At 33.5% G+C, this 24,837-nt stretch overlaps 2 protein-coding genes and 1 long non-coding RNA gene across 4 annotated transcripts; 2 read left to right on the forward strand and 1 right to left on the reverse strand.

Annotated features, from left to right (window-relative positions):
• Positions 1–3,192: 3,192 nt before the first annotated feature.
• Positions 3,193–10,298, reverse strand: LOC128169222 (battenin-like). The gene is made up of 10 exons (XM_052835390.1): positions 10,212–10,298; positions 9,501–9,609; positions 9,222–9,365; positions 8,121–8,227; positions 7,070–7,119; positions 6,732–6,800; positions 6,286–6,341; positions 6,093–6,186; positions 4,695–4,835; positions 3,193–4,224 (listed from the first exon to the last, which is right to left on the reverse strand). Exons 2-10 carry the CDS (start codon positions 9,515–9,517, stop codon positions 4,096–4,098), a joined length of 807 nt encoding a protein of 268 aa, XP_052691350.1. The 5' UTR covers positions 9,518–9,609; positions 10,212–10,298; the 3' UTR covers positions 3,193–4,095.
• A 1,349-nt stretch (positions 10,299–11,647) lies between these two features.
• On the forward strand, positions 11,648–14,207 carry LOC128169223 (uncharacterized). Of its 2 annotated transcripts, XR_008241512.1 has the most exons (4): positions 11,648–12,257; positions 12,663–13,020; positions 13,208–13,319; positions 13,642–14,207. It is a non-coding gene; the product is annotated as an uncharacterized LOC128169223 (long non-coding RNA). The 2 variants fall into 2 exon arrangements; XR_008241511.1 differs by lacking the exon at positions 13,208–13,319.
• Positions 14,208–19,018: 4,811 nt separating this feature from the next.
• On the forward strand, positions 19,019–21,589 carry LOC128169221 (uncharacterized). Its single transcript, XM_052835389.1, has 2 exons — positions 19,019–19,078; positions 19,668–21,589. The coding sequence occupies exon 2, from the start codon at positions 19,668–19,670 to the stop codon at positions 21,393–21,395; it is 1,728 nt and encodes a 575-aa protein (XP_052691349.1). The 5' UTR covers positions 19,019–19,078; the 3' UTR covers positions 21,396–21,589.
• Positions 21,590–24,837: the final 3,248 nt, after the last annotated feature.

Consider the following 24,837-nt stretch of genomic DNA (forward strand, 5'->3'; position numbering starts at 1 on the left):
TAGTTCTCTAAAAAAAGATTTTTCAACATTTTCCCTCTATATTTCTATGCTAAACTTTGAACACCTCTTGGGGCCCCAGTATTAGATTGAGGTCACGGCTTTTATAATTTCGAATCTACACTATTTGAGGGTGCTTACGTAGTTATCTGACAAATTGATGCATTGTAGTTCTCGAAAAGAAGATTTTTAAACATTTTCCATATATACCGGTACTTCTACATTTAACTTTAAACCCATCTTGGGTCCCTAGTATTAGTCCAGGGGTCACTATTTTAAAACTGTCGAACCTTCATTATCCAAGGTTGTATGCATGATAGTAATCTCACAAATTGAAGCATTGTAGTTCTCGAGAAGAAGATTTTTTAACATGTTACCTTTATATTTCTATAATAAACTTTGACCCCATCTTGGGGCCCCAGTATTGGTCCGGGGGTCACGATTTTACCAATTAGGAATCTACATAAGCGAAGGATGCATGCATAGAAATTCCACATACTAAAACATTGTAGTTCTTGAGAAGAAAATTTTTACCTTTATGTTTTTTAAAATGTTTCAATATTGAACTCCTCTTGGTGCCCATCAATTGTCCGGGAGTTACAATTTTTTGAATCTACATTATTTAAGGATGTACATGTATGCATAATAATATCCCAAACAGTTGCACTATAGTTCTTGAGAAGATTTTAAAACATTTTCCTATATATGTTAAAATCTAAACCCCTACTGGGGCCCCACTTTTTGTTCGGGGGTCACGATTTTTACAATCTTCACAATATATACAACCTTTTGTGTATGTATTGGCATTTTTGGTGAAGTGGTTCTTGAGAAGAAAATTTTTAAACATTTTTCCTATGTATTTCTATGTTAAACTTTGAACCCCGCCTGGGGCAGCAGTTTTGGTCTGAGGGTCACGAAGTCTACAATTTAGAATTTTCATTATACATTCAAGCTTTTGTGTAAATATTGGCATTTCTGGTGCAGTGGTTCTTGAGAAGAAGCTTTTTTAAACATTTTCCTATGTATTTCTATGTTAAACTTTGAGCCCCGCCTGGGGCCCCAGTTTTGGTCCGAGGGTCACGATTTTAACAATATAGAATCTTCACTATGTATGCAAGCTTTTGTGTAAATATTGGAATTTCTGGTGCAGTGGTTCTTGAGAAGAAGATTTTTTAAACATTTTCCTATGTATTTCTATGTTAAACTTTGAACCCCACCTGGGGCCCCAGTTTTGGTCCGAGGGTCACGATTTTTACAATTTAGAATCTTCACTGTACAAATGTATATACAAGCTTTTGTGTAAATATTGGCATTTCTGGTGCAGTGGTTCTTGAGAAGAAGATTTTTTAAACATTTTCCTATGTATTTCTATGTTAAACTTTGAACCCCGCCTGGGGCCCCAGTTTTGGTCGGGGGGTCACGATTTTTACAATTTAGAATCTTCACTATATATACAAGCTTTTGTGTAAATATTGGCATTTCTGGTGCAGTGGTTCTTGAGAAGAAGATTTTTTAAACATTTTCCTATGTATTTCTATGTTAAACTTTGAACCCCGCCTGGGGCCCCAGTTTTGGTCCGAGGGTCACGATTTTTACAATTTAGAATCTTCACTATATATACAAGCTTTAGTGTAAATATTGGCATTTCTGGTGCAGTGGTTCTTGAGAAGAAGATTTTTTAAACATTTTCCTATGTATTTCTATGTTAAACTTTGAACCCCGCCTGGGGCCCCAGTTTTGGTCGGGGGTCACGATTTTTACAATTTAGAATCTTCACTATATATACAAGCTTTTGTGTAAATATTGGCATTTCTGGTGCAGTGGTTCTTGTGAAGAAGATTTTTTATTAAACATTTTCCATTTGTAGTTCTATGTTAAACTTTGAACCCCGCCTGGGGCCCCAGTTTTGGTCCGAGGGTCACGATTTTTACAATTTAGAATCTTCACTATATATACAAGCTTTTGTGTAAATATTGGCATTTCTGGTGCAGTGGTTCTTGAGAAGAAGATTTTTAAAACATTTTCCTATGTATTTCTATGTTAAACTTTGAACCCCGCCTGGGGCCCCAGTTTTGGTCCGAGGGTCACGATTTTAACAATTTACAATCTTCACTATATATACAACCTTTTGTGTAAATATTGGCATTTCTGGTGCAGTGGTTCTTGAGAAGAAGATTTTTTAAACATTTTCCTATGTATTTCTATGTTAAACTTTGAACCCCGCCTGGGGCCCCAGTTTTGGTCGGGGGGTCACGATTTTTACAATTTAGAATCTTCACTATATATACAAGCTTTAGTGTAAATATTGGCATTTCTGGTGCAGTGGTTCTTGAGAAGAAGATTTTTTAAACATTTTCCTATGTATTTCTATGTTAAACTTTGAACCCCGCCTGGGGCCCCAGTTTTGGTCCGAGGGTCACGATTTTAACAATTTACAATCTTCACTATATATACAAGCTTTTGTGTAAATATTGGCATTTCTGGTGCAGTGGTTCTTGAGAAGAAGATTTTTAAAGACATGCACCCTATACTTACTGTTTTGCAATTATCTCCCTTTTAAAAAGGGCTGTGCCCTTTATTTTAACAATTTACAATCCCCTTTTCATAAGGATGCTTTGTATTAAATTTGGTTAAATTTGGCCCAGTGGTTTTTAAGAAGAAGTTGAAATTGTGAAAAGTTTACAGACGGACGGACAGACAGACGGACGGACGGACGGACGGACGGACGACGGACAACGGGTGATCAGAAAAGCTCACTTGAACCTTCGGTTCAGTAGAGCTAAAAACCATTACCGCTGTAGTTAGGCGTAAAATGGCCATGTATGATGGTAAACTTAATAAACACTGTTTAAACAATTACAGTGAGATATAAACTTGGTTGGTCTCGTTATCAAATCTTGTGAAGCCCAAAGGAATACATAACACAGTTAATGTATTTTTTCTGCAATGCTTGCTACATGTACCTTCATACTCTCATGAACTACCGAAAAAAAAGCATTTTAATGTTTTAAAAAAATGTTTAAAAATATGATGCTCTTACATGTGTACTAAATAAAAGAACTGATACATAATATCCAAATTAAATCAAACATTCAAAATATGTTTAATACTAAGGTGTGATTGTTCTCTTTTATGTACTAGATAAAATAACTGGAAGTAAAAATAAATCGTAAATATATTAGATTTGCATTTTTTGGCACTTTTTATAGAAATAAATTAAGCATGAACATTAATACACATGTATAATTTAATTCAATACACAATAGTTTTTGCACATAATTTTTTACAAGTGCACATTTTCACATGTACACATGTATTACATTTACATGTTTTGTATATTAACAACGTAAAAATTTACTTTTTAGAAAAAAGGAATTTGCGGTGAACTAAGAATAAAAAACAGAGTTTATTATTAAGTCAGAACAAGAAAATATCAAACAATATATGATAATTTTATAACTAAATTTTCTATTCTCAAAAATACAAGACCTTGCTACCTAAATTTGATGAACATGTTGGATTTAATAATCCATTTGAATGTACAGTAAACGTTTTATTCTGACAATTTTAGACGAAGTTAAATTCTGTACACAGTTAATTGCACATATCAATGTTAAAACATTCTCTATAAATTAGTCATTTATTCTGCAAAGAGTTATCTTTCTTAATATAGAGTCAAATATTATGTACTTCGCATTTGGAGCTTACATGCTGCATAAATAATTCAAAATTAAATATCCATTTAACAAATGATCATCATTCAAAATTATATCATACATTTTAGCAACACACACACAAGCTTTTGAATATTCATAGCAACTTAACCTTTAAATTTAAGAGAAATATTGACATTTCATCACAGACTATTTCTAAAAGATTTAAAATTCCAGCATGTATTAGTGCATGTAGTATCCCTTTCATGGTATAGAAGAGAGGAAAGGAGGGCAGACTTATCATGACATTCCATCAAAATTATATGCCATCAAATTAAAATACTTGTTGTCTTTTAAGTATAAAGAAATTAATTATGGTTAGCACTAACAAAGTGTTGGAGAATGTCCATACAGTCATCATTTTTATACAATATACAGGAGACATTCACATTTTCAGATTGAGTGAACGTATATGGTTGTGAGCTGGAATGGAGATCGCACCAGCGATAGAAATTCCCACGGAGTCAGCAATAGTAGCAGCTGCCAGGCTAAATTCCTTGAATTCTGCCTCAATCTGTAATAGAAACCTCAAAATGAAATAAAAACATATCATTATTAACTTTCAAAACATAAAAACCCTGGTTCAATTTTACTGAGGCACTTTCAATGTTGTTTGTTTATAATTTATATGCCTTATAATTCTCAAACTTTGTGTTACTTTGAAAATTGAATAAATCATAATAATGTCTCATTTAAACTATGAAGAATGTTTAATTGGAAAATTACATTATGAAGATAAAAATAATGCATAATTTTTCTTTATTTAAAAACATTGGTTTTGCTCTTTCTTTGTAAATCTAATTTTGTTGTTTCTTTCTTGAAAATGCTTCTAAACAATGTGCACCACTAAATATCTGATCCACTGAAATTGTATCTTGACACTAAAGTACCACAAATAAAAGAATTATATCCGCAATATAATTTTAATCAAAAATACATAACAAAGTTGACCAGCATTTAGAAGTACTATATACATGTACTTACATCCTCTGAGATCTTGTAGAACGTATTGACAAAGGCGGCTCCCCCCAAAAGTCCCTCAAACAGGACAAGGGCGAAGATGATCCAGATATTGGGGATGAACCGCAGAAAGACTTGGGCTGTGAGTATTGCAACATTAACACACTGCAAAAAAACAAATTGAATTTAAAAGTCTAAATGGTTTGTTTTCTCTTAATTGGTAAGCACAGTTTTTTTAGCCTCCGACAAAGTACATGTATTTTAAATAGTTGAGGTGTTCCCTTTTAAAGCTGATTGGTCCAATTTTATATAAAATTTTGTGACCGCTTTTAAACAATGGTTATGCTAAATATGTGTATAATAATTAATATAAGACATTGCAGTAGTTTTCTTGGTCAGTTAAGCCATATTACAATGATATAAATGATGTACAAATTTTGTTTTAAAAACAAACGAAACAAAAGGTACCACGTTGTTTCATCACATATTGAAAGTTGCCCCTAAAATTTAGGCGACTGCATGTATGATTGTTTTACGACTTTGACATTGCTATAAATAAAGGTCAAAATGTTTTGGCAAATCAAAAGAAAAAAAAAACCTGTGTACATTTTGTTCACTAATATTTCTGAAGTTTGTTTTGTTTACAATCAATGCATATCATGCGAGTTGAATAAACCTGATCATTCCGGTCACAAAACCAAATGGTTCCCTTTTCTAAACATTACCATGATGCAGTTTGGTTTGTTTTTTTGTATGCCTATAAAGAAATTATTTCATTTACTTTGAAAGGAGACCGACTCTGCTGGTGTAAATAGGCGAAAGTCTATAACTTTCTAAGATAATTGGTTTGTAAGGAAATTTTATTATCAATAAATGTAATAGCGAAAAAATCAGACCATGCAGTTTAAACTGGAAATAATTAACTCATTGACGTATACAAAGATATAAAAAAATTTAATGTTGCCATCTTCAAAGAAAAAAGTCAAACTCAGACATAGTTTTATCACAAACATTGTCTCCTTCCTACCCCCTATTTGTCCTCTCTTTTTTTGGTGCTTTGCTCACATTCCTTTACTTCTTGCTCACATTTATTTTGTTCTCTCTCATTCCGAAAACATCTTCTTTGTGCATCTCTTTAGAGATCTATCTCTTTCTTTATGTACCTCTCTTTCTATTCCTACCCTAATCTCCCGCTCTCTCTCTCTATTTGTAACTACCCCCTCTCTCTCTCTTTGTAACTACCCTATCTCTCTCTCTCTATCTCTCTCTCTCTCTCTTTGTAACTACCCTCTCTCTCTTTGTAACTACCCTATCTCTCTCTCTCTCTATCTCTCTCTCTCTCTCTCTTTGTAACTATATATACCCTCTCTCTCTTTGTAACTACTCCTCTCTCTCTCTCTCTCTCTCTCTCTCTCTCTGTACCTGTAACACTGGAAGAGTCCACAGTTTGTTGATTTTGAACACATTGACAGATGACCTGGAGATGAACACGCCTAACTGGTAGTCCACTTGATACCTATCGACATAAGAAACAGTCATATAAAACTAACCTGGTACTGCTTTTTCTTGTATGACGATTTAATTCCAAATTTTGGGAAATGATCAAAACACTTACCATCTATACTGTTCTTTCTCAGAGAGCCAAATGTGATTAAAATACAGAAGTTCATACTGAAATATTCAATTACCATCATTTTATTGAACAGCAAAATGGTTAAAAAAAACACTTACAAGGCACAGAGTTATCCGTCATTTAAAACCTTATTGAGGCTTAAAGCGCTTTTAAACAAAAATTGTTCATTGCATTTTGTCATAATACATAATATAATTATAATTTTAAAAAAAATTGAATACTGGTTTAAGAGAAATAACTTTTTTGGTTTCAAAGCTGCATGGAGAAGTTTAAAAGTATTTTTTTTTTTAAAGTGCATTAACAACATTTTTGCTTTGCATTTTGTCATAAAACATTTATACCGTAGTTAAAAACCTGGTTTATGTGAAATAATTTTTTTGGTTTCCAGCTGTGTGGAGAAGTTTCAAAGTATATTTAAATGTACTTACTAATCCCTGATTAATAAAGTATTCAGCGATGTACACTAAACACAGAGGTATCATGTATTTCATCAGTGGCTATAAATAAAACAGCTGTTTGAATGATAGTAAGTAATACACAGACAATCATGCACGTTATATATACATAATATTCAGTCATAAATTAAAATTATTCCGATTTTAAAATTTCTTCAAATTATATTCATCTTTTTTTCATCTGGATGTTTGATGTTTGCCCTATGACTTGTATTCAAGGCCATTTGATTAGGTCACCTCATATTCCATTTCTTGCTAAATTATTGTACACATAGCAAGAACACGACATTGTATAATTTCAAATGACTTACTTTTAAAAGGAGTAATTTTTCTTTCAATGTTAATCTTCCTTTTATTTTATCTGAAAAAGAAAAACAGCAGTATAAATTGAGGGTCCAAGTCTGAGGTTTCAGATCAAAAGTTGTTCTTAAAAAAAAATTGAACCAACTACATATATTATTTTACATTTTCCATGTCTTTGCCTGTGATAACAATACGTATTGATTTTGTACTAAATAACCCATAACTTTAAATGAAGCCAAACTGAGGCGCCAGTGTGGTTTGCTTAATTATATTCAAATATTAAATCGTACGATGGTTTAAAATTATATAAATATAAGTAATAAGGAATCATTCTTTCAATATTATGAGGTGATAATTTCGGTCGGGGCGTGATCAAATTTATCATAAAGCCTTTCGGGCTTTATTGGATTTGATCACGCCCCGACCAAAATTATCACCTCATAATACTTAAAGAATGATTCCTTATTCCTTATGTAATACATGCACATGTAACATCAATCAATAATCAGCAAAATGTTAACATTTCCTGTATGTATATGTCTTTATTTCAATGTTTTATGCTAACCCATCAATTTTGCAATAATATTCGATCTAGTAATAGATTTACTCTATCTTCTTTATTTGATGAAGCGATGAACTGAATCCTGTATCTACAATATGTATATGCAGATTTGACGGTGGACTGTATACACAGCAGCTATTTACTCATCATTTAATATTAAATTTTGTAAACAGCCGACTAAAACAATCTTTGCTTGCAAGAGTTTTGAATCTGCTTCTCCCCTAATGTGAAGTAGAAAGAGAAGTGGATTGAAAACCCTTGGCTAGTGAAGATGGCCAAAAACTAAACCAAGGCGATGAATGCAAACAAACAAGTACATTTACATGACCATGCAATCAATTTACATATTTTTTTTTATGTAAAAAAGTTAACGATTGTAAGCAACAATTAATATTCGCAAGCAGTGGTAACACAAAAATCTTGATCAGGTTAACTTTACAATATACATGTATATCAAGAATGTGATTTCTTAAAATCAAGATGGTGGATTCGCTTACCATCTGCATCTTCTGATTCTTTCAGCAGACTACTGGTGTCCTCACTGTATTTGACAATGTATTCTTTTTGATAGAACTGTCTGGGTTTCTTTATCACAATAGAGAAGCTGAAACAGAATTAAAAATTATGATCAAGTCAATTTTGATGGCTTGTTCATATTGATTGATATTAGATTTTAATAGATATCATTTCTGTCGAGGGTTATTGAGAGAGAGAGAGAGAGAGAGAGAGAGAGAGAGAGAGAGAGAGAGAGAGAGAGAGGATAATAGTATGAAATTTTGTCTGAACAAAATATGGGGCATTGAAATATGTAACAGGAAGCATAAAACCTAGTTATTCCCTTTATCTTGTAATTGCACGGACAACTGATATCACTTTTAAAAACCTGTAAACAATCATGGTCCTATTAAACAATAGCCAACCCTCACCAAATTCTTTAATCAATGTGACCTTGAGTTTAATCAATATCTTTGATCTAAATCTTGTCACAAGGATGTTCAATAGTAAGGAGGAAGTTTAATAAAAATAAGTTATCAGAACATTGGATTTCTGCCCAGACACAAAATGCAATGCCATATGTACCTGACATTGTGTATATATTAGGTTATACATTACCTGTACCTGTGTATATACAGTAAAACACGGTTATAGCGAACACGCTTATAATGAATTGACGCTTACAGCGAAGTGAATTTCATTCCCCAAGTCTCTTTTTCATGCTGTAAAATTGACGGATATAACGAATTACGGTTATAATGAAGTTAAATTGGCCGTCCCTGGGACTTCGTTATAAGCGTGTTTTACTGTACTGTGGAATCATTTTTATTTGTGGAGGTCAATGTTTGTGGGTAGCCAAAGTTGTCCTGGTTCATGGGGACGTAATTTCGTTGGTAGTGAAATCGAGATAATTTTAATAATTATTCAACAAAAATTGTGTATAGGTTCGAGGTGATGTAAATTTGTGGGCAAGGGTTACCCACGAAAGCCTGATATTGGTCCCCCACGAACAATGATGATTCCACAGTATTGGATTAATTATACATTACCTCTACCTGTGTATATATTAGGTTATACATTATCTGTTCCTGTGAATAAATTACCTGATAAACATGAGGGCAGGTATGATAGTCATCACAAGTAACGTCTTTCTAGGTGACAGACCGGCCGACGTCAAACCGGCGTACGGCAGAGCACCAATTATCCCAGCGCCACCAGTTCCCGACGAGTACGCTGATATAACATTCCTAAAACAAGGAATATTGTTATATTCAGAAGACTGATTGAAAAAAAAAACCAGCAATAATTGTATAGTATTTTTAGATAGATACTTAAGCTCAAATATCTTTAAAAATGTCAATTAATGGATACAGAGCACATACCTCCTTCTTTCTTTCATAGACTACTCTCTTTCTTTTCTGGTCTTGCAGCTTGTCTTTTTGTTGCAAGACAGCTTCTTGTCTTTTGGTGGTATAGTATCTTTTTAGTCACCTAGTTAAGTATAAAAAAAATTGTTTTCATTTGTATGTTAAACACATGTTTATACACACACCTCAATTTTTCACAATCGTAATTCTTAACAGAAATAAACTGCAGTGAAATTATATATTAGCATAATTAAACTGCAGTGAGATTTAAAACGTGTATGGGTACGCGTACGTGTGTTAAAACTACACGTACACGTTTTTGTAATTTATCAGTTGAGATTTCTTAACTTGTAGGATATAAATGTGTACGTAAATCGACGCAGTTTTGTGACATGAATTTATTTACTTAATTCCAAATAAATGGTAAATTTCTTATCAATTGTGACAGTCATGCAAATGAAGCTTAAAAATCTATAAATGTATCACAAGAATACATTCACTCATCAAAAAGATTTTATTTGTTGTAAAAAGCTACACATTTGTACTTACGTGTAGACGACACTCTACAAGATTAGAGAACGTGTAGAAACCATGTCGTCACAAAAACTGATGACATAATTCGCGAAGATATTAGGTGGTTCCCCTAATTCAAGTACATGTACCCGTACACGTTTGAAATCTCAACCTCTCTAATATTTATAGATATATATATATATTTTAACTTACACTGAATGACCTTTTCTTGGACATTTGTGTTCCAACCTTTTACAAATGTCATGATGTGGTTGGACATTGCCTCATTTTCACTTTCACGTACAATGCCTGTTAAAAAAAACATGTAAACAACTTTTACATTTTAATTGTGTTTTAAAAATTGATTGACTGAACTCATTACATGCATGCAGAATAATTAAATTGAAAGCCTATAAATGTATTGATATATACATGCATACCCGAACACTAGGGGGTACATAGATCTGCTCATCTTTTTTACTTTCTCTTTCATCTTCTCTCTTTTCAACTCTTTTCAGCCTCTCCAAGATCTCTGCTTGTTGATCTAGCACAGTTTTAAGCATGCTTCTCAATGCTGTATTTGAAATAAAAACAACCAGATATAATATCTTTCTTAATATTGGTAAAAACTTAAAATTAAAACCAACATGCTTAAATGTTCATTAATGTTTGATTTGTATCATAGAGCATGTACTTTGATTACTTTACATTTTATGTTTTTATAATTTGATAATGACAGAGTGGACCCCCCCCCCTCCCCCCCAATCGGTTACTGTGCAGTGTAACATAAAGCATTATAGAATATACGCCTCACTGGCGTCGGAAGCAAATTGAAAGTGGGGGGGCTAGACTAATCCTCAGAAATTTTGAGAAAAAAGTAATTCCCAAAATCATGGAAATCCTAATCCTAGGGGAGGGGGGGGGGGGTATACCTATACTTCCAACACAAAAAAAAATTTACTTACCCAAATTTTTTTTTCCAAAATCATGAAATTCCTAATCCGTGGCGGGGGGGGGGGGGGGGGGGGGGCTAGCATGCTTCTAAATCTAACTTCTCAATCCTTCAAGGTAAATTTGGGAACAATAATCTTTCCTGCCAGAAAAATTGGGGGGGCTGAACCCTATATCATTCTATGTTTCTAATGGTTAGGTATAACTTTGCAAAAAAAGTGGGGGGGGGGGGGGCTAAGCCCCTCCTAGCCCCCCCCCCCGGTTCCGACGCCTATGCGCCTACACGTGAGCACACATACCTTCACTGTGGACTGGAGTGTCATTGTTAGTCCGGATCCTTGAGTGATTTAACTCAGTTGGTGTTGATGGTTCTGACCTCGGTCTGTTGTCTGAAAGTACAAGTGAAAGTAGAAAACATTCGGAACACCTCGCAACTATTTTTTCCGAGTGTTTGTTTTCGTATTTTATAAGCTAGAAAAGGTGTAAAAGGTACAAGTTGGAACGCGATTGTTTACGACAATACTTTGTTTACTTTTAAAAATTAGTTCTTACAAGAAAACTGATGGTTGTATTTGTTGCAATGCATAAATATAATTCGAAAATAAACTGTCAGCAAAAACATCTGATTAACCCGAGATTCCTCGAACAAACTGAATCACGGCGCGGCGCGGGGAAGCATCACATTTCCAACACGAATATATTGTACAAAGTAGCAAAATTTTCTAAGCTGTGTGTTCGGGGAAGCATCACATTTCCAACACGAATATATTGTACAAAGTAGCAACATTTTGTAAGCTGTGTGTTCGGGTAAATATCAAATATGTTAAAGTTAGGTTTACCTGAAAATCCACCTCGTCCTCTTGCTCTTCCTCTGTAGTGGAGTCGAAGTCAACCGGCAACCGACGAGATACCTTTTGGCGTTTGGATGGCGGGCGATACAGACTAGTACTGGCTGAGGTTGACGTCGAAGGACCAGATTCTTCCACGCTTTTCCCGTCAAAATTAATGCCATTCGAGTCAGAATCACAGCGCTGAGACATTTTGGTTTTAAAATATAAGTAAAATGTTGAAAGCTAAACTGATGCTGTTGGATGTTCTGCTCCTACATGTATCTCTGATGTGGTTTTACCCGCAATCAAATTCCCGCGCAAGAAAAAGGGTTTGGCCGGAAATTTGGAGATGAAACATTGGTATGCAGGGCCCCCCATCTGAAACCCCCATCATCTGAAAGCCAGCTAGGTTAATGCCATTTTATCTGTGGATTTAAATTTTGCTGAGATTTTCATTATGCCTACCTCACTTTAAAAGGTAATTTGTATTTTATGAAAGAATGTAATTTTTTAAAATAATTTTGGAAGGACTGAATTATAAGTAATACAATGTCATTTAATGATGTGAGTGTGTGTGTTTCTGTGGATTGGGGGGGGGGGGGGGGGTTGAAGGGGAGCAGTTTGTGTTATAAATAGTGCTATAATTATATAATTTACTGTGATACAAATTGTTCTTAGATGTTTATGTATACATGTAACTATGATTTATCATTTGATTGCTGTGTGGATAGCTTGATTAGGTTCTTTCCTTAATGTATTACTATATCAGTTGTGTGTACACACACTACTAAGACATATCTATATATCTATTACACATGTGAATTATAGGTTTAATATCACTAAAAATTGAAAATATAATATCATGTAAATTTTATTCTTTAAGGAACATGGGCAAACATATTGCTGAAAATAGAAAGAAGTATAGGCAAAAGAAGCGTGAAGAAAAACGACGTAAGAAGCAGAAGCTGAAAAAAAATATTACATATCACAATATAATTGTTGCAATGCCTCATCCTGTCCGTACAAGTCATCATCTTCATCATCTTCAGGATCTTCCCTGTCACCATCATTGACATCTTCAAATTCATCAGACTCGTCATCGATAGTAACAAAATCAAAGGCAACAGAAAACAGACCCCTGATTACGTTTACGTCAGATCCCCTGTATGTAAGATTTATGGAGTACACCATGTTAAAGAAAAGAGTAGCTGCTATTGAGGACAGAGAAAGTCGCTAACGGGGTAAGATGGTAAATACATGTATACTAATAGAAAAGTTGTCACTGCAGTGTGTTTAATCACTATGCTAGTCTGATATATGAATAATGATAGTTTTTTTCTTCCAGAAATGGTTATCTGGGCTTTTAATATCAAATAATAATAAAGTAACATGATTTCATGATCAATTTTAATTTTTATTTATAAATAGCTATTGAAATGAGCTGTAAAACATATGGGCTTTTGATATGTACATGTAGGTGATCCTCATACCAGCTTGTCATGGAGAGGTGTTAATCCTCTAACCTGGCAGATTTGGAGAGGTGACCAATAGTGTCTACTATTTCTTTATAAGTACTAAGTTTTCGAGAATGTTTTATTAAACTTATAATCAAATTAATATACTTTATTTAATGTCTGATATATTAATCATGTGTGTGATCCTCATACCAGCTTGTCATGGAGAGGTGTTAATCCTCAAACCTGGCAGATTTGGAGAGGTGACCAATTGTGCTAATTTTTCCTTATTAAGTACTTAGTTTTCATTTGAACGGCAGATAAAATTTATATAAAACTATCTAAATCATGCTGATGGTTACTAAAATGAATTTTTTTTTACATAAGGTTTCTACTTTTGCTTTGCAGATCACTACATCAAATACAAATTACCGGATCACCAGGACCATCGCAGATGATTGTCACATTGAACTTTCTTCAGTTAATGATGATATGAATATCTTAATAAGATTTTATATATTTTGGTTACCCTAAAAATGGTATCTGCTCAAAAACGCCCTCGTAAAGTTTGTAACAAGTGTAAGTTGGAGCTTTCGGACAGACATTATCGTCGCCATGTCACAAATTGTACCTTTGTCAATTTTCTATCAATTGACCATGAGGAAAGTACATTAATTCAAAATGAAAAAGTTCAACTACAAGTACATTCCAGTGACAGTGATACTAATTTGAATTTTCCAAGTGAAAATAATAGCATTACCTATGAAAATTATGTTTCTAAAAGATCACATCATGATCAGTTAAACAATATCTGTGACAATATAGATGATGATGATGCCAAAGCCTTTTTTTATATTAACTTAGAGATGACTGATGAAAGCTTTGATAGTAGTGAATACGACTCAATTGTTTTATCTTCCACTGACGAAGAAGAAAATGATGTTGTGTCTGTTGATGAGTGTAGTAACTTTTTGACGCAGTTAATATGTACAATAATTATTTTGATTCTTTGGCAGTCTATATATTTCATATCAGATGCTGCAGTAAAACTATTTTCAACAGTTTTTCAGTTTTTATGCAAATATTCACTCAGACTTGAAACTTTAGTCAGAGTTTTTCCCAAAAATGTTTATGCAATGTCAAAGTATAAAGAGACAGTAAAAAAATTCAATTTTTAAGGTATGTTGTATGTAAAAAGTGTTATAAGTTGTACATTCTTGAAGACTGTGTTTTAAATATTGAAGGTAAAAAGCAATCAAAACTTTGCAACCACATTTTTTTTCCAAATCACAAACTGGCATATATGCATAGACCCTGTAATGAACCACTTCTAAAAGACATATCTGAAACAGATTCTCCAAATTTTGTGCCATATAAAGTATATTGTTATAAAACACTAAAGTCCTCACTTGAAATCTTGGTTAATCGTGAACATTTTGAGGATAAATGTGAAATGTGGAGGAAAAGACATACTCAAGATAGTATGATGCTAAATGTTTATGATGGAAATATCTGGAAAGATTTCAATGGTAGAAAACATGACTTTTTGACCCAAGAAGGTAATTATGCATTAATTTTAAATGTGGACTGGTTTCAACCATTTAAGCACACTAATTATTCAGTCGGTGCAATCTATATTTCATTCTTAAATATACCAAGAGAAGAAAGATTTCAAAGAGAAAATATTATTTTGATTGGTATCATACCCGATATGAAGAAAGAACCCCCTACTAACTCATTCCTACAGCCATTAGTTAATGAATTAAACAAAGCTTGGCACGATGGGTTTATGATCAAATCAAGAAACTCAAGAAATCAATATAAAAGATTTAGATTGGCACTTCTATGTGTTGGATGTGACGTTCCTGCAAGTCGAAAATTATGTGGTTTCTATGGTCATATGGCAAATTTAGGGTGCAATAAGTGTGAAAAAAACTTTCCAGGTATGATAGGAGAAAAAACATTTGGTGGCTTTGATAGGAGTCAATGGCCTGCAAGAAACAATGACCATCATAGAATTTTGTGGAAAAATTGCTAAATGCTCAACAAAAGCTGAGAAAGAGGCACTTGAGAAAAAACATGGGGTCCGTGTCTCTTGTCTGTTAGATCTAGATTACTTTGATCCAGTTAGAATGACTCCCATTGATCCCATGCATAATTTATTCCTTGGTACAGCAAAACACATGATAAGCGTTTGGAAAACTAAATTAATTTTGAATGGAAATGATTTGTTAAAAATTCAAGAAAAAATAGGAAATTTTTTCTGTCCATCTGATGTTTGTAAATTGCCGCAAAAAAAATGCACGTGGAACATTATTTCAACAGTGTAAAAAACCAGCAAGCTTTAGTGTTGTTGAAAAGGCTTCAGTTCAGTCATCTATCTTATCTGTAGACTGGAGTACAGATGAGGGTATTTTTGTGAAAAAATTCAAAAATGGATCTTTATCATGAAATTGAATCAAATAGACTTCATAAGATGTATTCATTTTTGTATGGCAATGAAAATTTTCAATTGTGCACATCCATAAAACTAGGAAATGAGTTGTATATGAATGGGTCTGTTTTGGGCTCGAAAAATAGTCGAAGCATAAGGTCATCATTTATATTAGCCTTCTGGTCCATAGGTAATGGTCAGCTATCGCACACATGCAGTGATCTAAGTCCCCATCCAGGCCAAATAGTCAATTTCCTGGAGCATTCCATAATTATGAATGGAACAGTTAAGAGTCATATTTTAGCAAAGGTTACTTGGTTCAAAGGTCTTGATGATTCAATCAGATATTATTTCGGGAAGCCAGTAGAAGTGTGGTATAGAAGGCAATATGAACAGGAGGGTCCTTCGATGTTTATACCTGTACATCGAATGAAAAGCAAGTTTGTGTATGCAACAGATATCCTCATGGGAAAAGATGTTATTGTAGTTTGCCCAAGAGAACGATACAACGTGTAATTTTTCTAATTATTTTGTTATGATGAGGGTTACAATTACGGCATACTCTAGCATATTTTTGACACTTTTTTGTTAAGGTGGAACACTACACCGTGAAATATTTTCTCAAATCAGCAGGAAATTACTTGATTATGATATATATCATAATGGATAAGAAGTGTTTAAGTCTAATAGGCAAACAATCTGCGATTTTGGATGAAAAATTACATTTTCAAAAATTAAATTCAGTTAACATGAACAAAAGCTCTAGGCGGATTCGAACTCATGATCTGTGGTCCAGAAGCCCAATACTTTAACCACTGAGCTAAGACGATATACAACCCACTCGAAAGATATCAACAGTTTAACAAAACATTTTAATCGCCATCTTGTGACGCAGTGTCTTAAAAAGTATAAGTGAAGGTGTAGTGAGGTACCTTAAACAATATGTGTATACTTATTATAAATAAAATTTAAAAAAAAATTGGCATTTTAGTTTGATTATGATTAAATATTTAACTGCAAAAAGACCTCATATTGTTTGTGTTGTTTAATAAATGGCAAGGCTTTTAAGTTCGAGAGCATGACTGTAGATTAAATTATTTGTCAGAGTTACATGCATCGGTATCTGCAAACAATATATGAAAAAAGATTGATTGATATGAGAAAAAATCAACAATTTGAAATACAAAAGTTGAAAAAATGTCAAATTTTGGCCATCTTGCAAATGTAAAAGTTGAAAGGTGAACTTTCAGTTTATAACAGATAATGAAATATCAACTTTTACACAACTCTTATACTATAAAAGGCAGAAGGTCACCTTTTGGTAACTGAAAGGCGATGAAAGATGGAAGTTCAACTTCTGTAAATATTTTGTAAACTATTAAATGTCATAAAAGGTGTTTTTTCGTGCAGTGGCGCGCGCGCGCTGTACAAACAGGGAAAAGTAAAAGTTCATCTTAGCATTTTAAGGACAAGCAGAGTTGTCCCTCTTTAGCCTCATCCAGACTGGTTTTTTTTTTTCTGTGAACTACTCCTTCAGACGACGCAACACCATCTTGTAAAAACAGGAATATAAAATAAAGTTTGTTAATGAATAAAAAAGCCCAAAAATTATTTAATCTCTCTCTCTTTTTCTCTCTCTCTCTCTTTCTCTCTCTCTCATAAACACAGTTATTATAAATTATAGTAATGAAATCTACATGTAGACCAATCAAAACATGAACCTTAATAACTATCTGAACAATGCACATGCTTACTTTTCAGTTGTAATTTTTCATGATTAACTTCCCAAATACATATACGTTTGCAAGCGTTAATGAATGTTCAAATTTTATCAATTTAAAACAACGAATTTGACAATGTTTGCAAGTTTTAATCTATCAAGTAAATATTTTTATAATACAAGAAATGTGCATCTTAAATGTGAAACTTTAAATTGAAGGTTAATGTGCCATTCATCTATGAGCAAGTAGTCAAAATTTAGACAATTCAGACAATCAGGTCAACAAAAAAATATTAAGGTCAAATTCTTGAACAAGAATGGTGTCATCAAATTTTAGTCCCGATTTACTGGAACAGTTCGCCCTCCTCTTTGATGATGATTCGTTATCTTTGGTGATGCCCAGAGCGTCACAAACAAAATGATGAATATCGCCATTAAAAGCTATTGATTTATTGTTTTCATTTTGTATATTGTATTTTTATTTTTAAAATTCAATAAGATTCAAAATACAGGCACATGCAAGGATCCAGAATATTTTTCAAAATGAGTGGTGGTGGGGGGGGGGGGGGGTGGTCCGAAGGAAAATTTGAGGCTGCCGGTGGAGGTGTAGAAGGGCATACTAGATCCGCGCATGCAGGCATAGCCTATATACTAGTGTTTAACCTATGTATATAACGCTCTACTTGCATGTACAAGCATTGACCGCGTGTTTAATTCGTAAAAAACATTATCAAAGTGTATAATGCTTTGATTATATATTTCTGTTGTAATAGGCCTTTATATTATAAAAAAGTTCATCAAACTTCCATCAACAAGAATTAAATCGGTGTCATGATTTTGCATAGTTCACATTTCGAAAAAGTTCAATTTTGGCTTTTTTAAGTGATAGAAGATGGAGATCATGTGAGCTTTTGAAATCAAATGATTGATTGAATCATCAATATCAAAGAAGGAGCGGGAAAATGAGTCAAAAAGGTGTCTGTATTCCTCATAGATTTTAAAAGTCCACAGAAAATGCTATAATAGGCATACACAATGTTGTAAATGTTCTATTTACATGTATTTAAAAAACATATTCCAATAATAGCCCCAACCCATTGTGTTGATCCGTGCATGCAGAATGAAATTCATTCTATTATCATCGTAGTACAGTATACATTTTTTTGTTACAGGCACGTAGCATCGTTTTTGAAAGTGGGGGTGGGGGCATACTCATTTCAAAAATCTTGACAAAAAGCAAAAAAACACAAAAAAATTATTTTCCAAAATCCAGAAAATCCTAAGCCGTGGGGGGGGGGGGGGGGGGGGGTACATACTTGTAATTTCTGTTTCACTGAAAGGAAAAGTGGGGGTGCCTACTCCATGTTAATTAAATTTTTTTTGTATGAAAGTTAACCACGCAAAAAAGTGTGTCTCCCCCCCCCCCCCGATGAGCCTGTAATGTTAAATCTTGCATGGTATACATGTACACTTTTGTTTACACACATCTATAGCACGCGTATCACAAAGACACCGGGTCCCATTCATGCAAATAAATGACTGTTTATTCAGGGTAAGAGGTCAAGAGATTTAAACATACAATTAGGAAGTAAATTACACAAGTCTCGTTTTCTCTCATGTTAATCTCATGATCAGGGCGTCATCCACCCAGTTATGGCTGAAATAACTTTAAGGTCACATTGATACACACAGTAAGTTACAACAAGTTTATTGATGCCTCTTGATGTTAAAAAGTTGACATATGTATACATACATTCGCTTGCCTAAATATTGGATTGCGTTTACGATTATTAAGTTGATCAACAATGGACAGTTTTATATGTACTATTCTTTTTAACTGAACCGAAAGTAGCGGCCTTTTTCAAACATAGGGACATGCATTTTCGCGAACTAGCTCTCATTGTCCCATACATTCGACCATTTTTTTTTGTGTTAGTTTTTTGTGGAATTTTTTTTATTCTATTTTTCTTTTACAAAAAGTCTATATATACTTTCAACCAATTGTATGTTTAATCAATATATAATTATATACTATAAACAATATGAGCTGTGTCAGAAACTAACCGCCCAACCATCAAACATAACACAATTGCAGGATACGTTTCCTAGAAAAAAAACTCTGGATCCACGCATGATTAAGTGCCTTGCTATAAATAAAATATTTTAAATTTCTGTTTAGCACCAGGTATGTATATACCTAGCCAGAAAAGAAAAGTTGGTAATGAATGAAAAATAAATATCACAGCTTTTTTTAGACTGCTTGGACTTTCCTAATTTCAGATGGCATTATCTGAATCACAAATTCCACCCGACGCCCAGCATTATTTGGTGTGTGGCACTGAAGACTGTGAGAAGAACTGTCAGTTTTACTGCAATGACTGTCACCAACCAATGTGTGAACAATGCAGAGATGAACATCAGAAGAATAAGAAAACCAAGAACCATGAAGTGGTTCCTTACAAACAACGCAAACGTCAAATTCCTGTAGTGAAATGCAAGATCCACCCCACAAAAGAAATGGTTCTTCTCTGCAAGGAATGCCAAATTCCACTTTGTTACAAATGTACAACCACAAAAGAACATCGCGGTCATGTGTTTACAGATCTAGAAATGGTCTTTGATGAAAAGGTTTCGCTATGTCAAGAAGAAATTGCCAAAATTAGAAATTATTTCGAACCAACTTCTCAAGATTTGAAAACGGATATTGCTAGTGATGTCACAGAAATGAAGAAGATCATGGAAGGTTTAAGAACATCCATGAAAGTTGAAGCTGAGGCTGTGAAAAAGCTGGTAGACACAGTCACATCAGATAAAATAGAACAAGTCAACAAAATGGAACAGTCATTATTACAAACATTAAACGGTCAAAATCAAAATATTGATGATTATATCAACTATCTCAATGATTTAATCCAAACATTTTATGGTTACCTATCCCCTTCAAACATAGAACAATTAACATTTGCTCTCAATTCAGAAAATCTGATCATAAGGCACATACCAGAGACATCCAAACCAGTCCCACCCGTATTTACTGCTGGTCAATATAGCAAGGAAGATGTCGCCAAACTACTGGGTAGAATAATTGTTCCTAATATTAAACCAGAGAACAGAAAAATAAAGCCCATGGAGACTGCCTCTACACAGTTGAAACCTACAGGGAAACAGAGAAAACAAGACAGAGAGAAATCTGACATGAAACAAACACTGTGTCTGTCTTCCTCTGTCACCAAGGTCAGAGAGTACACAGTACCAGGTGTTCCCAGTGTATTTCAGATATCACTGGGTAAATCAGGCAGACTCTGGGCCAGTGATAGATATGGTAACCTTGTCCAAACAGATCTACAGGGGAATCAGCTACAGAAAATACGAACCAGTGGTGGATATGGCTACCACACAGTCACACAGGACGGGGATCTGATCTATACAGACAAGAACAACAAAGTCATCAATAGGATAACACCGGATAATACAATTACTGAATTCATTAAAACAGGAGACTGGGTACCAATCAGTATACACTCCTCCCACATCAACGGGGACATACTGGTGGGGATGATAAAGGATGAAGAGGCTAAAGTCACCAGGTACAACAAGACAGGGACAGAAATACAGAACATACAGAGAGACAACAAAAGACAGGGACTGTATGGTGATCCACACTACATCACAGAAAACATCAATGGTGATATCTGTGTATCAGACTATGACAAACATGCTGTAGTGGTGGTGGATAAATCAGGACAACACAGGTTCTCCTACACACGTCAGGGGTCAGAGTTTAATCCCTTTGAAATATGTACTGATGTACTCGGTCACATCCTGGTGTGTGATGAAATCAGTAAATCAGTTCATCTCCTGGATCAGGACGGTCAATTCTTGTCGCCACTACTTACAGAACAACAAGGGTTAGAGTATCCCCGTAGTGTGTGTGTGGATGATGAGAACAATCTCTGGGTGGGACAATGGTTAACCAACATAGTGACAGTGTACAAGTATCTACAGTGAACATTACATATCCATAAGATAATTTCATCTATGTATTATGTGTATGTTGTAAGACGATGTAACAACAACACAGTGATAGTGTACAATGAATGGTATCTACAGTATACGTTGGAGTACATACCATTCATGTAAACATGTGGATGTTAATTTGTAAATATATAGAATAATTTTATTGCTGAAGAGTTAACTATTAAATATACAGGTACTAACACTCTTCGTTTTTATTTAGTAGTTTTATGGTATTGTTATTTTAATTGATGCAATAGGTTTATTAAAATACATTAACTTTTTTTAAACTGACCTACACATATATTTGATCAGTACACATTTGTTACATTCAGAATCTTTAAATATAGATCTATCAAATATTTAAATCGTATGCCAATAAATATACCCCCTTCCCACTGCTTTTAAAAATGTTAATTCTTGACAATTGTGAATACCCAATTTTTTTTTATAAATCCGATATTCTTTAGATAATGTTTGTTTGACACATCTGAAAATTTTAAAGGAATTTGTTGGAAATTGAGAGTTGTAAATTTTAAAAGAAATTGTTGGAAATAAGGAGGTGTCGGTAATTAAAATCAAATTTGATCTGAATAATATCGGAATTCTCTTGTATCACAAGTATTCTTGCCTTAGTGGGAATGAAATTATTATTATTTCACTATAAAAGTTAACTGCACGAAGTTCCGTGCACCACAGAACTTAAACATTGAGAGAGAGTGTAATATTCTATATAATTCAATATGAATAAAAAATGCCATTTTTTTTCGTAACGCCCCCTTAAGCTTGTCATTTTCGTTTACGGATGATGTAATTGTTTCTGCAGTAATCGCTACATGTACAAGAAATAAATTCAATAAGTTACTTAATACGTCAACTCAATAAGCCTGGATTTTCTAGTGGAGGGAGGGGTATCCTCTTCCCCCGGCAGACCCTTGGTACTCCCCTCCGTGGAAATCTGTGCATGCAAGATCAAGGGATGTTTCATTTGTTATATTCTAGCCTTTACCGATGTGAGAGTTATTTCCCTTTAAGATTTTTGAAAAGGGGGGGGGGGGGTGGAGGACATGTTACGCTTTCCAAAGTAGGCGATTTTGTGTAAAAAAAACCAAAAAACTGAGCACATATCGTACCACTAAGAATTTTGTGTATAAGATAGATTAATGTATCAGGCATGGTGCCACTGGCGATGTATCAGAGGTGTACACAATGTAAACGATGTTCCCTGACTCTCATTTTCCTGAGTTTTTGGATTCAGTGAGAAGGGCTTTGTATATATATAAAGATTGAAGAAAAACAGATCCAAATTTGAAAGCATTTTGGTATTTATTTAGAAATTAAAACAGATTTTTTTTTGGGTAAAAACAGGATATCTCAGGGCCTAAAATTCTACCAAAGAAGTTCAGGTAATATATTAAAGCAATTTTTGAGAGAAGAATTATTTACGAAAAATGGAAATTGTCTCTAGACGATATTTTTCAAATATATGGATAAAATTTACAAGATATTTAAGCAATGAATCATTATTTTTTTTAAAGATGTGGTCTCATAACTGCAACGGTGTGTGCATACAAATTGAATAACGTGCGCTAGCGCGTTATGAAAATTTGTTTGCACACACCGTTGCAGTTATGAGACCACATCTTTAAAAAAATAATGATTCAATGCTTATATTTACGTTTTTTAACATTTGTTCTCTTTCCGCAAATATGATTTATTTTAAAAAATCTCGGCCTTATTCAACGAGTAATGCCCAATTATTGGGAGAGCCATTGCAACAGCCAAATTATGCTGACAAAAATAGTGCACAAGAGTTTTAAATTCTAATAACACAATTTTATTTTTATTCTGTAATTTGATGAATTTATTTTTGGTATATACTAAGAAATTCATCAATTGAATTCATTTAAATCTTAAAAAATATTTACATCCATGAAATATTAATCAGCCCAAGTATAATATCAGGTCGTGATCCGGTTTGAAGTCGGGAGGAGAGTCAGTCATGTTCTGAAGGAAAACTGAATGTATTCATCCGCACCAGATTTGGTGATTGGGTCTTCTGTGTTATGCGTAAATATCACTCAAATCTATCAATGCAATTTAATAAGAGGTAAGAAAGTGAATGTAAATATATACATGTATATCAGTGGGGAACACTCATATGTAGCCTGTTCCTCTGGCTTACCCATAATGCTCCGCAAAAGTAGCATTGTGGGTAGTTCAGGGAAACAGTCTATCACGATGGCAAAAGCCAATTTTCAACAATCAAACTTTATAACGCGATTTAAATTAGGAAGAATCACATCAATACAATATGAAATATTTGTATAAATAAAAAGACACAATTTTTTTGTATGTTGATAAGACGATAATAGGTATAACAATGAATAATTTTTTTATCCAACAAATGTTCGCCCCAAATATGCTCCCGTGTCCATCTGGTGGCGGTAACTTCTAAAATGCTAATCTGAATTATAAGATTTCGGTGATATTTAAATTTTGGGTTTTTTTACCCCAATATGTGTCAATTGTATTCCATATTGGTTATATATGGACAACAAAGACAATCTTTAAGTAGTCGAGTGTTACACAAATAAAGCAAAGAAAACTCAATACAAACAAACAAACCAGCCGCAATGACATATCAACGAAATATTGAAGTAATATGCTTGAGGCGTTACGTCAAGTGAATAATACACAGTCATTCTTCACATAGATAAAAATCATTACCGCTGTAGTTATGCGTAAAATGGCCATGTATGATGGTAAACTTAATAAACACTGTTTAAACAATTACAGTGAGATATAAACTTGGTTGGTCTCGTTATCAAATCTTGTGAAGCACAAAGGAATACATAACACAGTTAATGTATTTTTTCTGCAATGCTTGCTACATGTACCTTCATACTCTCATGAACTACCGAAAAAAAAGCATTTTAATGTTTTAAAAAAAATGTTTAAAAATATGATGCTCTTACATGTGTACTAAATAAAAGAACTGATACATAATATCCAAATTAAATCAAACATTCAAAATATGTTCAATACTGAGGTGTGATTGTTCTCTTTTATGTACTAGATAAAATAACTGGAAGTAAAAATAAATCGTAAATATATTAGATTTGCATTTTTTGGCACTTTGTATAGAAATGAATTAAGCATGAACATTAATACACATGTATAATTTAATTCAATACCCAATAGTTTTTGCACATAATTTTTTACATGTACACATTTTCACATGTACACATGTATTACATTTACATGTTTTGTATATTAACAACGTAAAAATTTACTTTTTAGAAAAAAGGAATTTGCGGTGAACTAAGAATAAAAAACAGAGTTTATTATTAAGTCAGAACAAGAAAATATCAAACAATATATGATAATTTTATAACTAAATTTTCTATTCTAAAAATACAAGACCTTGCTACCT

Source organism: Crassostrea angulata, unplaced genomic scaffold (genome assembly GCF_025612915.1).
Source record: "Crassostrea angulata isolate pt1a10 unplaced genomic scaffold, ASM2561291v2 HiC_scaffold_107, whole genome shotgun sequence".
Lineage (NCBI taxonomy): Eukaryota > Metazoa > Mollusca > Bivalvia > Ostreida > Ostreidae > Magallana > Magallana angulata.

What these genes read in the sequence shown, in the direction of transcription:
- LOC128169222 (XM_052835390.1), bottom strand. An exon ending in AGAATCAGAAGATGCAGATG is followed by an intron (nt 7,120 to 8,120) that starts GTAAGCGAATCC and finishes TTTCTTTTTCAG; the next exon opens with ATAAAATAAAAGGAAGATTA. An exon ending in ACTTTATTAATCAGGGATTA is followed by an intron (nt 6,342 to 6,731) that starts GTAAGTACATTT and finishes TGAATATTTCAG; the next exon opens with TATGAACTTCTGTATTTTAA.
- LOC128169221 (XM_052835389.1), top strand. Translation starts at nt 19,668, where the DNA reads ATGGCATTATCTGAATCACAAATTCCACCCGACGCCCAGCATTATTTG.